General features: G+C 39.8%; 1 protein-coding gene across 1 annotated transcript in view; it reads left to right on the top strand.

Moving 5' to 3' along the window:
- The first annotated feature begins 2,656 nt into the window (after window positions 1-2,656).
- LOC126456818 (sialin-like) overlaps window positions 2,657-12,301 on the top strand; it is a 198,290-nt gene continuing 188,645 nt past the window's right edge. The window contains exon 1 of the mRNA XM_050092614.1: window positions 2,657-2,728. Within this exon, the coding sequence (XP_049948571.1) occupies window positions 2,710-2,728 (19 nt within the window). The 5' untranslated portion in view covers window positions 2,657-2,709. The remainder of the gene's footprint in view (window positions 2,729-12,301) is intronic.

The following is a 12,301-nucleotide window of genomic DNA, read 5'->3' on the forward strand; positions in this document are numbered from 1 at the left end:
TGTCGCTAGTCGGCATTAGGCTTGAGTAGTCTGCAGGAGTCTGTGCTAGTGTGCAGTAGTCTGTAGTCTGCAGTAGTCTGCGTGAGTCGGCAGTAGTCGGCGGTAATCGTCGCGTGTCTGCGCTTGTCTGCAGTCTGCTCTGGTCGGGACTCTGGAAGATGAGTATTGTTGTAGAAGGTAAAGAAGCAGCCTTGCGCATATCTAGTAATATATGTTAACTGTCATCCAATTTCTTTTTAAAAAATGCCCCAATAATAATTTTTATAATATAAAGTAATTTTTTTTAAAAAAAACATTCATTTCAATTTAAAGATTTTATCCAGTGGGTGATTATTCCTTTCACGAATCACAAAGCATAGGCCAGCATTGCACGGAGCTGTGCCGAAAAATTTTTTTAGGTAAGAGCAGATACATTCGCAGTTTTTATTGAGGTAAGAATTTTTGCTTTTTTTATTCAGAGTACAGGGCCGTGGCGCAGCGCTGCTGTCGTCATAAAATTTACCAGGTTACTGAATTTTCTTTTTTTTTTATTTCGGGGTTTAGGAGTTTTTCTGTTTTGAACTTGACATTAAATGAGAAAAGAATTCTGTGGGTACATCAAATGTGAATGCATTTCTGCACGGAGACAATAAATGGGAACCAATTTTGTTAAGAGGTTACAATATTTAAAATTCATTTCATTATTATTTTTGTGGGAAGCTTACACATGGTTCATTTAATTATTATTTCCGTGGGGAGGTTACACTTGGTTAATATCATTTTAAATATTTTTGTGGGGAGGTTACAAGGTATATTATTGTTTCTTGAAAATAAAATTTTTAAATTCCGTAAAAAAGTTAAATTTATAGATATATATAATCCAAGGAAATTAACTAAATACGTTAACTTCACGCAAAGCATGGAACAAAATTTCATTGCCGCATCTTCATATTTGTGGATTTGGCGCATCTTTTAAGTAGTGTGTGTTTGTCATTAACGTCCTCCCTTAAGCTGCTCCGCAGTACCGAGGGTATCAACTTTTGTGTTACGTTTTCGGGTTCTAGAGTATTTACTGCCTGTTCTGTGGCGGAGGACCACATAGCCGCCTGGTACCGGTTCCATACCAACTGCAGCACTCCAGGGCGACAAATGCGTTCATGATATCAATGGGTGATCAACATTAAGTTGCTGTTGTTGTTGTGGTCTTCAGTCCTGAGACTGGTTTGATGCAATTCTCCATGCTACTCTATCCTGTGTAAGCTTCTTCATCTCCCAGTACCTATTGCAACCTACATTCTTCTGAATCTGTTTAGTGTATTCATCTCTTGGTCTCCCTCTACGATTTTTACCCTCGACGCTTCGCTCCAACACTAAATTTATGATCTCTTGATGCCTCAGAACATGTCCTACCAACTGGTCCCTTCTTCTTGTCAAGTTGTGCCACAAACTCCTCTTCTCCCCAATTCTATTCAATACCTCCTCATTAGTTATGTGATCTACCCATCTAATCTTCAGCATTCTTCTGTAGCACAACATTTAGAAAGCTTCTATTCTCTTCTTGACCAAACTAGTTATCGTCCATGTTTCACTTCCATACTTGATACCTACTCCAAATTTTTCTTTTGTTTCCTTTACTGCTTGCTCAATATACAGATTGAATAACATTGGGGAGAGGCTACAACCCTGTCTCACTCCCTTCCCAACCACTGCTTCCCTTTCGTGCCCCTCGACTCTTATAACTGCCATCTGGTTTCTGTACAAATTGTAAATAGCCTTTCGCTCCCTGTATTGTACCCCTGCCACCTTCAGAATTTGAAAGAGAGTATTCCAGTCAACATTGCCAAAAGCTTTCTCTAAGTCTACAAATGCTAGAATCGTAGGTTTGCCTTTCCTTAATTTAGCTTCTAAGATAAGTCGTAGGGTTAGTATTGCCACATGTGTTCCAGTATTTCTACGGAATCCAAACTGATCTTCCCCGAGGTCGGCTTCTATCAGTTTTTCCATTCGTCTATAAAGAATTCGCGTTAGTATTTTGCAGCTGTGACTTATTAAACTGACTGTTTGGTAATTTTCACATCTGTCAACACCTGCTTTCTTTGGGATTGGAATTATTATATTCTTCTTGAAGTCTGAGGGTATTTCGCCTGTCTCATACATCTTGCTCACCAGATGGTATAGTTTTGTCAGGACTGGCTCTCCCAAGGCCGTCAGTAGTTCTAATGGAATGTTGTCTACTCCCGGGGCCTTGTTTCGACTCAGGTCTTTCAGTGCTCTGTCAAACTCTTCACACAGTATCGTATCTCCCATTTCATCTTCATCTACATCCTCTTCCATTTCCAAAATATTGTCCTCAAGTACATCGCCCTTGTATAGACCCTCTATATACTCCTTCCACCTTTCTGCTTTTCCTTCTTTGCTTAGAACTGGGTTTCCATCTGAGCTCTTGATATTCATACAAGTGGTTCTCTTTTCTCCAAAGGTCTCTTTAATTTTCCTGTAGGCAGTATCTAACTTGCCCCTAGTGAGATAAGTACAGTGAGCCTACTGAGCAAGCAGCGTGTAAGGTGCGCGGTTCCAGGAAGGCGCCTAGGCAGTTGGCAGTAGGCGTGAAAGCCCCGGGTACTCCCCGCAGCGGTCGGCACGTATTAAATAGCGGTGCGAGGCGCGCTGCTTCTCAGTGTTAACTCACCTGCCGGCTGCCGCAGCTACAACGCGACACAAGGCGCCGTCATGAAGATCCCGTGGCCCAGTGAGTACGCTGCTCCGTGACGAATTGGTTTATCTAGATTTGCGCCTGTGAAATATTGCGCTTGACAGTCCACGGTACGCTAAGTTAGGTGGGCTATACTGCAATAGCGATGTTGCATTAGCAATTTCTATACACATACCAGACGATACGGTTCTCCGTTCCATGTCGCAAATGTAAGCTATTGAGCAATGGCAGTGTATATATGAGGACTGGCTTTTGAGTTGCTACCACAGTGACTGCAAATAAACAGCCGCATGATAGTGTAGATATCAGCATAACGAAGCACACGGTTTCGATATCGGAGCAAAGATATACAGAAAATAAGCATTTGATGATGATGGATATCTTGAAAACAATACGGCACATAGTTTACAAAATAAATAATAACCGAGATTACAACTTTTCGCTCCACGTTTCATAACGACAGCGGAGGTTCGAATCCTCCCACGGGCATGGGTGTGTGTGTTTGTCCTTCGGATAATATAGGGTAAGTAGTGTGTAAGCTTAGGGACTGGTGACCGTAGCAGTTAAGTCCCATAATATTTCACACATTTGAACATTTTTTTTTTAATTCAATAAATAACAGTGGCGCAGTTTCATCCAGCTCCCCACCATCACTAATGGAATAAGCGTCAAAACTGTCTCTATGGTCATCAGCAAGTCAAATTATTAGTTGTTCAGTGTCACTCATGGTACCATCCATTCCCTGAACTGCTCGAATAAGTCTTTCGACGTGCTCCAACTTTTTCCTTCAAGATCTTGCATCCACAAACGTAATAGCTTCACGCAACAGCTTCTCTATCTCTGTTACTGCAAAGGACTTATTTATTATTCCTTTTGTACATCTTCACATCACTCCATATTAACTCAGTGCGGTCGAAATGGCACGGTAGCGGCTTTATTACAGTATGATGCCGCTCCTTTTCGAGTTGGTCTACTACATATGTAGGCGTCGTAGGCTTGTTTTCTTTAGCAAACGAACCTTCGTCATACTCATATCTGGAGTAATATTTCGCGCCTATAACCACTTTACCATAATTTTTTTGCGATCGTATGTGGTTGCGGCTTTCTTCAGTATCTCTGAATACAATTGAGCATTATCCATTACAATTGCTGCAAGGACAGATAAGTGTTTTAAAAGGTTCCTGAACATCTCAACAAATCGTGTATAGTATTTGTCTATATGATAATCACTAGCCTTTTTGGACCGAAAAACTGAAAGCGCATCTGGAACAAAACCTACATGGACCACAATTCATCTGGTTCCTCTTCCCGTCTGCTGCTTGGTGTGTCATCCGTCCAGCATTTACTGACAGCTTTCCCAACGTTAACCTACGTTATGGAATGGATGTTTTTGTCCACAATTTTGTACAAGAATATGCTCCGAGCCTAACAGTTTGCACCTTTTCTAACAGGACTTGGCGCACGCCTAGTGCTTTGCAACGGAAATCCATACTTTTCACACAACTTTTAGTGAATGACAGTAGATCAAAAGAAAAACGCTTTTTGCGTGATGTACAGTAAGGTTTTTCTTTATTTATATTGTGCACCCACTCGCTTTTCACCTCAGTTACAAGGCATCTTCAGTGGACGCCCAGAAATATCACACGATTCTTTTGGCTTGCACGTATAGGTTATCGTTTGCACATACAGGTTATGGATTTAAGACAGTTAATAAAAAAATGGAAAATTACTTACAGATCAGAACCTAATTCGCCATTTTTAAGCAAAACAGCGTTCTCTCACCTGGCGAACTGGTTGAAAGAAAGGTTTCAGTTTTCCTTTTGCTCACTGTTTTCAACATATAACACTTTAACAGTCATTTTTTGTATCTAGAGTGTCGCTCGTTTCTATAAGCGTTACCAACTTCCTCAGATATGGGTGCTGATGTAAGTTGTGCGTGTGTGCGTGTGCGTGTGTCTGCGTGTGTGTGTGTGTGTGTGTGTGTGTGTGTGTGTGTAACCTTTTTTTGCATACATTTATATACTTGCGAGAGAGAAATGAGATTGGTGATGATCTATTCCGATTACTATTATATGATCCATCTAAGTAAACAGTGAGTAGTTTGTCATATTAGTTTGGTCATCTGGTAATATCTTTCTTCCAGCCTTTATTTTCTATATGTGATAATTTTCTTGTAAGGTCAGAAGGTATCTTTTATTATTTATTCTAACTATTTTGAGGTCTTTCTCTCTTACAATAAGTTTCGATTATTTTATCTTAAATGTTCTGCAAAAGTTAAATGTCTCCCCCTATATTTCCATGCTCTATATGTTCTTAGTACAGGGTGTCGAATGTTCTGCTGGGGTATGTGTCTTCCATCACACATGTTGCACTGCAGTTGGTATATTCCTGCTTTCTGGTAGACGTCTGTTTCTTTTGTTATTTTTGGAATGTACTTTTGGATTGGACTGTCTCTTTTGTATGTTATGTTCATGGCTTGTGTTTTTAAAATGTCCGTTATTTTATGCGTGAGTTTACGCTTGTTGGTCATTGTGTACCTTCGCGAATAGTCTCTCTTGTTTTCGTGTATTCTTTCTGTCATTGTTGGTTTGCTGCTGTGTGTGTTTGTTTCTGTGCTGTTTTGTTGTGCTGTTGTTTTTGCGTGAGTATATGCCATGTTTATTGACTGTATTTGTTATTTTTTTTGTTCAACTTTGTGACTAAATTAATATTGTACCCATTACTTGTTGCTATTTGTGTGGTGATATCTAGTTCTAGTAGTTTTCTGTACCTAGTGGTACTGTGTTGAGTCTACGAAGCATGTATCTGAGGGCTGATTGCTTCTGTGAACGTGGGTGACTTGAAGTCTGAGGTACAACAGCGTCCATTGTTATAGGTTTACGGTAAATGTCAAACCTATGCTGATTGTTTTCTTTTTTAATGACTGTATCTAAGAATTTTATTTGGTTATCGTGTTACTTTTCTATTGTGAATCTTATTTTTTGTATTGTATTTATGTTTGCATGGAAGTCATTAATTGTTGATGGAGGTTCATCGATTAAACAAAGGATATCCTCCATGTATCTGATCCTATAAAGTATGTTGTTATTCTTTGTGATATATTTTCAAAAGTCAAATTTTCTATGTCGTTTATGAAAATGGTTGCTAGGGCACCTGACACTGGGGATCCATTGTTAGGCCATCTTCTTATAAGTAATACTCATTATTAAACTGAAAGTAGTTCTATTCAGTTATCAGTTCCAGCAATCTGTGTATTTCTCTGACGTGTTCGTCTGGTAGTTGATTGTTATCCTTCACGATTTGTTTCATGATGTTTTTTGTTTGTGATACTGGTATCTTATAATACATATTTTCTATGTAAGAAGAGAGAAGGGTAGCTGTGTCTGGAATTTTTATATCTTTTATCGGTTGTATTAACTATAGGGCGTTTCTTATAGTTCTGCCTGCTTCTATTTTATAGGTTTCTGATAATCATTTTAACACGTGTCCTTTAATTTTGTGAGTGTGAGCTTTTTTTAAGTTTATAGTCGAACATGATGGGACATCAATGGTTGATGGATCTGTGGTTGATCTCACAGGGTGGGTGCAGTGGGATTACTCCCCATTAATTTTCCTTTTTCTGTGTCACCTAGTGTGTAGTCTATATTTTTAAAGGTTCTTTTACCTTACTCTGAAATTTGTGTCTTGAATCTGAATTTAATTTTTTAACGGTGTTTTGTAAAATGAACACTTGTGTTTTGTCAGTGTACTGTTGTTTGTCGATAAAGACAACTGTATTTTCTTAGTCTGCTTTGGAAACAACGACGTTTTCATTTCGGAGTTTCTTCCTGAGTTTCTTGAGTGTTATGGATTCTGTAAAATGGCAGTTAAAGTGCTATATGTTGAAACAGTGACCAAAAGGAAAAATGAAGACTTTGAACCAGTTTGCCACACGACAGAAAGCTGTTTGGCTTAAAAATAACGAATTACACGCTGATCTGTAAGTACTTTTCCATTTTATTACAAAAACCTCAATGAACTGTTTTAAATATATAACCTATATGTGGAAATGATAAACTATATGTGCAAACGAAAAAATAGTGAAATATTTCAGGACATCCATTGAAGATGCCTTGTAACTAAGGGGAAACACGTCTGGGTGCACAAGATAAATAAAAAAACTTAATGTGCAGCAAGGTAAAAGCGTTTTTCTTTTGACCTGCTGTAATTTATATGCATACAGCTGTTGTGAAAATGACCATCACAAGGAATTTGTTATGTTTTAGTGACTCTTCCGCCCATGCCATGTTGACTTTCTTTTGAGGACAGTAATAACTTTGCTACAGTAAGACACTCTTTTTCTGTTGTAGTAAGCACAAATATGCTTGCGAATTGCATCAGTCTGAGAAGAAGCTAAATTTGAGGCTGCTTTTTCTTCTTTCCTACCGAGCGAGGTGGCGCAGTGGTTAGCACACTGGACTCGCATTCGGGAGGACGACGGTTCAATCCCGCGTCCGGCCATCCTGATTTAGGTTTTCCGTGATTTCCCTAGATCACTCCAGGCAAATGCCGGGATGGTTCCTTTCAAAGGGCACGGCCGACTTCCTTCCCTATCCTTCCCTAATCCGAGCTTGTGCTCCGTCTCTAATGTCCCCGTTGTCGACGGGACGTTAAACACAAATATCCTCCTCCTCCTCTTCTTTCCTACGGTCGCCAAAAATATATCATACAGACGGCTCGAAACCGTTGCGGCTCACGGCTACATCTTTCAACTTTTGTAATAACGGTTACTTACTCTACTACGCTTGGCTTGGTTCAAAGTATGAGACGTCACGTCACTGCCCGGAAGCACGCGTAAACGGATTTTTGCTGCAGTCAGTAGTGACCCAGGGGTGCGAGTCGGACAGTCAAAGACGCCAAGATCTCCCATGAAAATATCCTCCGCGGATGGGGACGAAACGCTGGGTTTTAATGTGAAATCCATCCGACTTCGGCATAATAGCCCAGAATATTAACTGTGACCGTCAGACCTGTTAATCGCGACTCAATATTAAACACTGAAACTATTTCATACTCTGCTTCAGCAAAATCAAACGGAGTTCGGTCAGTTTCAGCTAAACAAGAAGCAGATCTTGACGAGTGTGATGTATGTTGTAGAGGTACCTTTTTCTGAGCACCTGGCTAGTGGCTTTTCACGTGAAGGCCTCTAGTTTCCGAGAAAATCGATGTTGGAAGTTACGTGCGTACCTCCCACAGCTATAGCTTTAGTTCTGTTTCGATGAAGGGAGCGTAGCGCAGCAGCTGAATTTTGCGCCTACCGTGCTGGCGGTACGGTTTCAAATCCCGCCCGTGTACTTTTTTTCCAATTTCATCGTACAGAGTCATTAAATTGTTATGTCAAACAAAATTACTCAAAAATATTTTCTCCTTAGTAACTTCATTAATAAATGATTACAACAAACTTTCTTCTGTTACGGAACAGACTACAGAATCGTCTTCTTCGCGATTGCTTGCCGTACTAGAACAGAGTTGTGAATGGTGTTTGCCGCAGAAGCAAACGAAACACAACTTATTAGAGCATCAGGCACATTTAGTGGAAGCTACTGCCTTGCAGCCACACGGATTCTCAGAAGCGGTAGCGGAAAACAGTTCAAAAAGAATGTTCTTTCTCCGATCAACGTCGGTGTGAACCACGCGGATCTGATCATTCCTGTGTTGTAAAATTAAAGACTGTGTTTCTTATGGAATCTTCCATCGAACAGATTTCTCTGCTACTCTTTAGCAAATCCGGAGCATTTTGAATTCTTTCCTTGAAAATTTTAACCTGTCTGTAAAAATAAACACCACAGGTTTGGCAAAGTGGAATTCTTTTGGGCGGGAAAATTTTTACGGAGCAGGCGCATACTTGTCATTAATCTACAAAGATTTGATCATAAAGTGTCTGATCAGCCTGCCTTACCCATGAATGAATAATATAAAGAAATTTGTTCTCGTCCCACGTTAGGAAGATTGGTATATTTTAAAAGTTCTGTGTGCAGCACTTTCGGGAACTTTCCTGATTTCGAGCAGGTTGCGATTACATTTTTTTTATTTGTGAATCAACTCGCCAACTCTTATTTGAATACTCCATCCAAATTTTCCGGACGGTTCCTGCATACATAACAAAACGTAAGGGAATGTCTTTCCTGACGCAGTGAAACAATGATGAATCTTGTTCAAATGGATTCCCATTCCTTATTCCGCAATGGATCTGTAGTAAGTCGATTGGTACTGGCAGCCGGTTTCATCGACATTAATTTCTCGTACATAATAGAGGTCGACTTTAGGGATGAGTACTTTTGTCTGTAACTGGAAGCTTCCGCAGCTGCTAATGGCCGGCCGGTGTGGCCGAACGGTTCTAGGCGCTTCAGTCTGGAACCGCGCGACCGCTACGGTCGCAGGTTCGAATCCTGCCTCGGGCATGGATGTGTGTGTTGTCCTTAGGTTAGGTTTAAGTAGTTCTAAGTTCTAGGGGACTGATGACCTCAGATATTAAGTCCCATAGTCCTCAGAGCCATTTGAACCATTTTGAGCTGCTAATGCTTTGGAGCTGTCCAAAATTGGAATTTTATCTACGAGCCATAGACGGAATACACATTTGAAGAAAGTGTGCTGTAATGATTGATTTATTAGTTCTATTACTACGGCCATAATGACTATTTTAGATGATTTTATGACATATACTATTTAACGATATTCTGTAGCATGAAAATGAAAAAAATACGCGGAATGGTTTTTAAGGCAGGCGTGAATACTTGGACCCTGCGCTGCTCTGTGCTCGCTCGAAACATAATAAACGTTACAGAAGTAGACATAAAATTTCAACACCGATTTTCTTGGGAACTAGGGGCCGTCGAATGGAAAGCAACATACCCGAGACTCATCAAAATCCGTTATTAATGGGTAGTGATCTAGTACGATGCTTTTCTCAGGCATTTTCGTGAAATCAAGGACCACAATTTCGCTAGCCTTTTGAGTTAAAGCGGTATGTAGCTAAAGTATGGAAGCCATCTTTCTTCCTCCGCTTGCCATCATCTATTAAATAGTTCGTGATGGGGCACTGGCGACTACCTCGCCGCCCACGATAAATACAGATCTGAGCGCACGTGTGTGTGACTTCAGAAATATAGTGTTCGTTGCCAACGGTACATGAGCATCAAAGCCGTTTAGTCAAATGATTGAGTATGTAATAGGTAAGCTTTTAGCAATGATCTTTGATAAAAGTCAGAGTATGAGCCATTGTTTACATGTCGCTTCGCTTGCTATAGTGCATGAAAGCTATAAAATGACTAAGTACATTTAGTGCGTGCGTAACGACACAGTGGTTATTGCAAAGTATGAAGAATACGAAATTGTTCATACCACAAAGCACGTTGACTACAAAAACCGTAGTCAGCAAATGGAACCTCCAAACGTATAGCTGCAGCAATCTGCTGCATTCGAAGTTGCTGCACTGTGTATGAAGTTAAGCTAACATGTAGAAGGATATGTGAAAAGCCAAATGTGTTCAAAATGTACATAAGTGAAGTAAATGTGTTTATTTTACTCTTAATAACTTAACCTTAATAAAATCCTCATATAGGTGATTTACATATTGGTTCACAAGTATCTAGAATAATACATAAAATAGTACACTGTAAGAGTCGAGTACTATATTGTAAGCTGGAATAGCTTTCACCTGTCTTAACTTACTGTTAGCCACAAGAAGATCTTGAGCAGAAATATCATGCATGATTTAAATAATGAAACACTGCATCACTTATGTATTTTTCACGATTTGTGAGATGCTTTGCGAGAATTTATTCTCATGATCAAGTACAAATATTTACTTAGGTATTTAATGCGGTTTCGGAAAATCGGACAAAAGAAATCTGTCTGACTGCACGAAACCATAAAAACACAACTGCAGGGCAAGAGAGGCAGAACAACACACATACAAACTCCCCTATAAAATATATATGTGCATATTTTCTCTTGACAATGACACTAAATTCTCGAAAAGCGTCATACTAAGCATGAAAAAACACGTAACTAGTGCACTGTTTCATTATTTAAATCATGAAGACACAGTTACAGGTTTTCCAAAAACATCGAGTATCATGAATGAAAGTATGAAATTGTATTTTTTAAATGAGTATCAGGTATGCAAATATGAGGACCCACTTTCATGACGGCAAACTGAAATGTTCTTTATGTCCTCGCACAGTAGCTCACGAAGCAAATTATGGTAACACTTCGAGTTTCTCCTTATGCTATCCAAGGTTTCATCCACAATCGTTTCCATTTCTCTTTTTTTTTTCAAGGAATGCGCTCACCAGCAATATATGCTGTTGTAAAGGCGATTAACTGTTCGGCATCCATTCCTGAACAACTACGGTGAATAATTTTACGATCGTGTAACAGCTCAGTGAAGTAGTTTGGTCGAAGAAGTTTGACGAAATCATTGATAAAGCATGCATTTGTGTCGGACGGCATTTAACACTACACTCCTGACGTCACATAGATGTGCGCTCAGGCCTGTATTTATCGTAGGCCACGCTGAGACGCGAAGGCGCTAGCACTCAGTGGCAGTGCACAGTTTGGTGCGAACGTCTAAGCCGCCATTTGTTGTGCCTTTCACTCGTGTTGTATAAGAACAGTAGAGGAAATGAGAAACGGGAATTAAAATTAAAAACATTCTTCAGCAGTATTAATCACAGCTTGGCTTCAAGACGATTATTTAAAAATCCGCTTCACTTTCAGCTTTTTGTTAAATATGCAGTTCAGGTACTACGTCAGAAATGCGACTTTTATTTTACGTGGCACAGGGAAACAAACATTTAGAAGGGAAAACTAGAAAACAAATGACAAACAGCTACACATAAATCTGAATTTATTTCGAAAATTTACGTAACTTAGTCTACTGTTGCTTACAAAGCGGTTGCTCCTTATTTTAGAATAATGATTTGTGAAAAGATTTGCCAAAGTGTGACATGCTTTTGGAGTTATTTCTTTCACATAATTACCATAGATGCATGTCTTTGAAAAGCGAGGACAAAGAAGCTGTTTCAACACTACCCCTGTGATTTGCTCTCCTTTCGAACGAACGCTACTGTCATCAGATAAAAGTGTTCGAGTCAGTCTGTATCTTTCAACCAAAGTCTGAGACGTTAACCGGTGGTTCCTTCTTACTAATGTACAATCAGTATGTTCAATTAGTCTTTGTTTAATCGTATGCAGCATGTTTTTCTTGCTGTTCATATATCGGTCTGTTACTTGTTCTGTTGTTGTTGTTGTTGTTGTGGTCTTCAGTCCTGAGACTGGTTTGATGCAGCTCTCCATGCTACTCTATCCTGTGCAAGCCTCTTCATCTCCCAGTATCTCCTGCAACCTACATCCTTCTGAATCTGCTTAGTGTATTCGTCTCTTGGTCTCCCCCTACGATTTTTACCCTCCACACTGCCCTCCAATACTAAACTGGTGATCCCTTGATGCCTCAGAACATGTCTGTAGTGTTGGCAGAAGAGCCAACACCGTGTTGCTAGAGGAGGCCGAAATGCACGCTTTTAAGCTCACGCAGATTGGCGTGAGGTCTGGAGCAGTTAAGGGAAT

Source organism: Schistocerca serialis, chromosome 2 (genome assembly GCF_023864345.2).
Source record: "Schistocerca serialis cubense isolate TAMUIC-IGC-003099 chromosome 2, iqSchSeri2.2, whole genome shotgun sequence".
NCBI lineage: Eukaryota > Metazoa > Arthropoda > Insecta > Orthoptera > Acrididae > Schistocerca > Schistocerca serialis.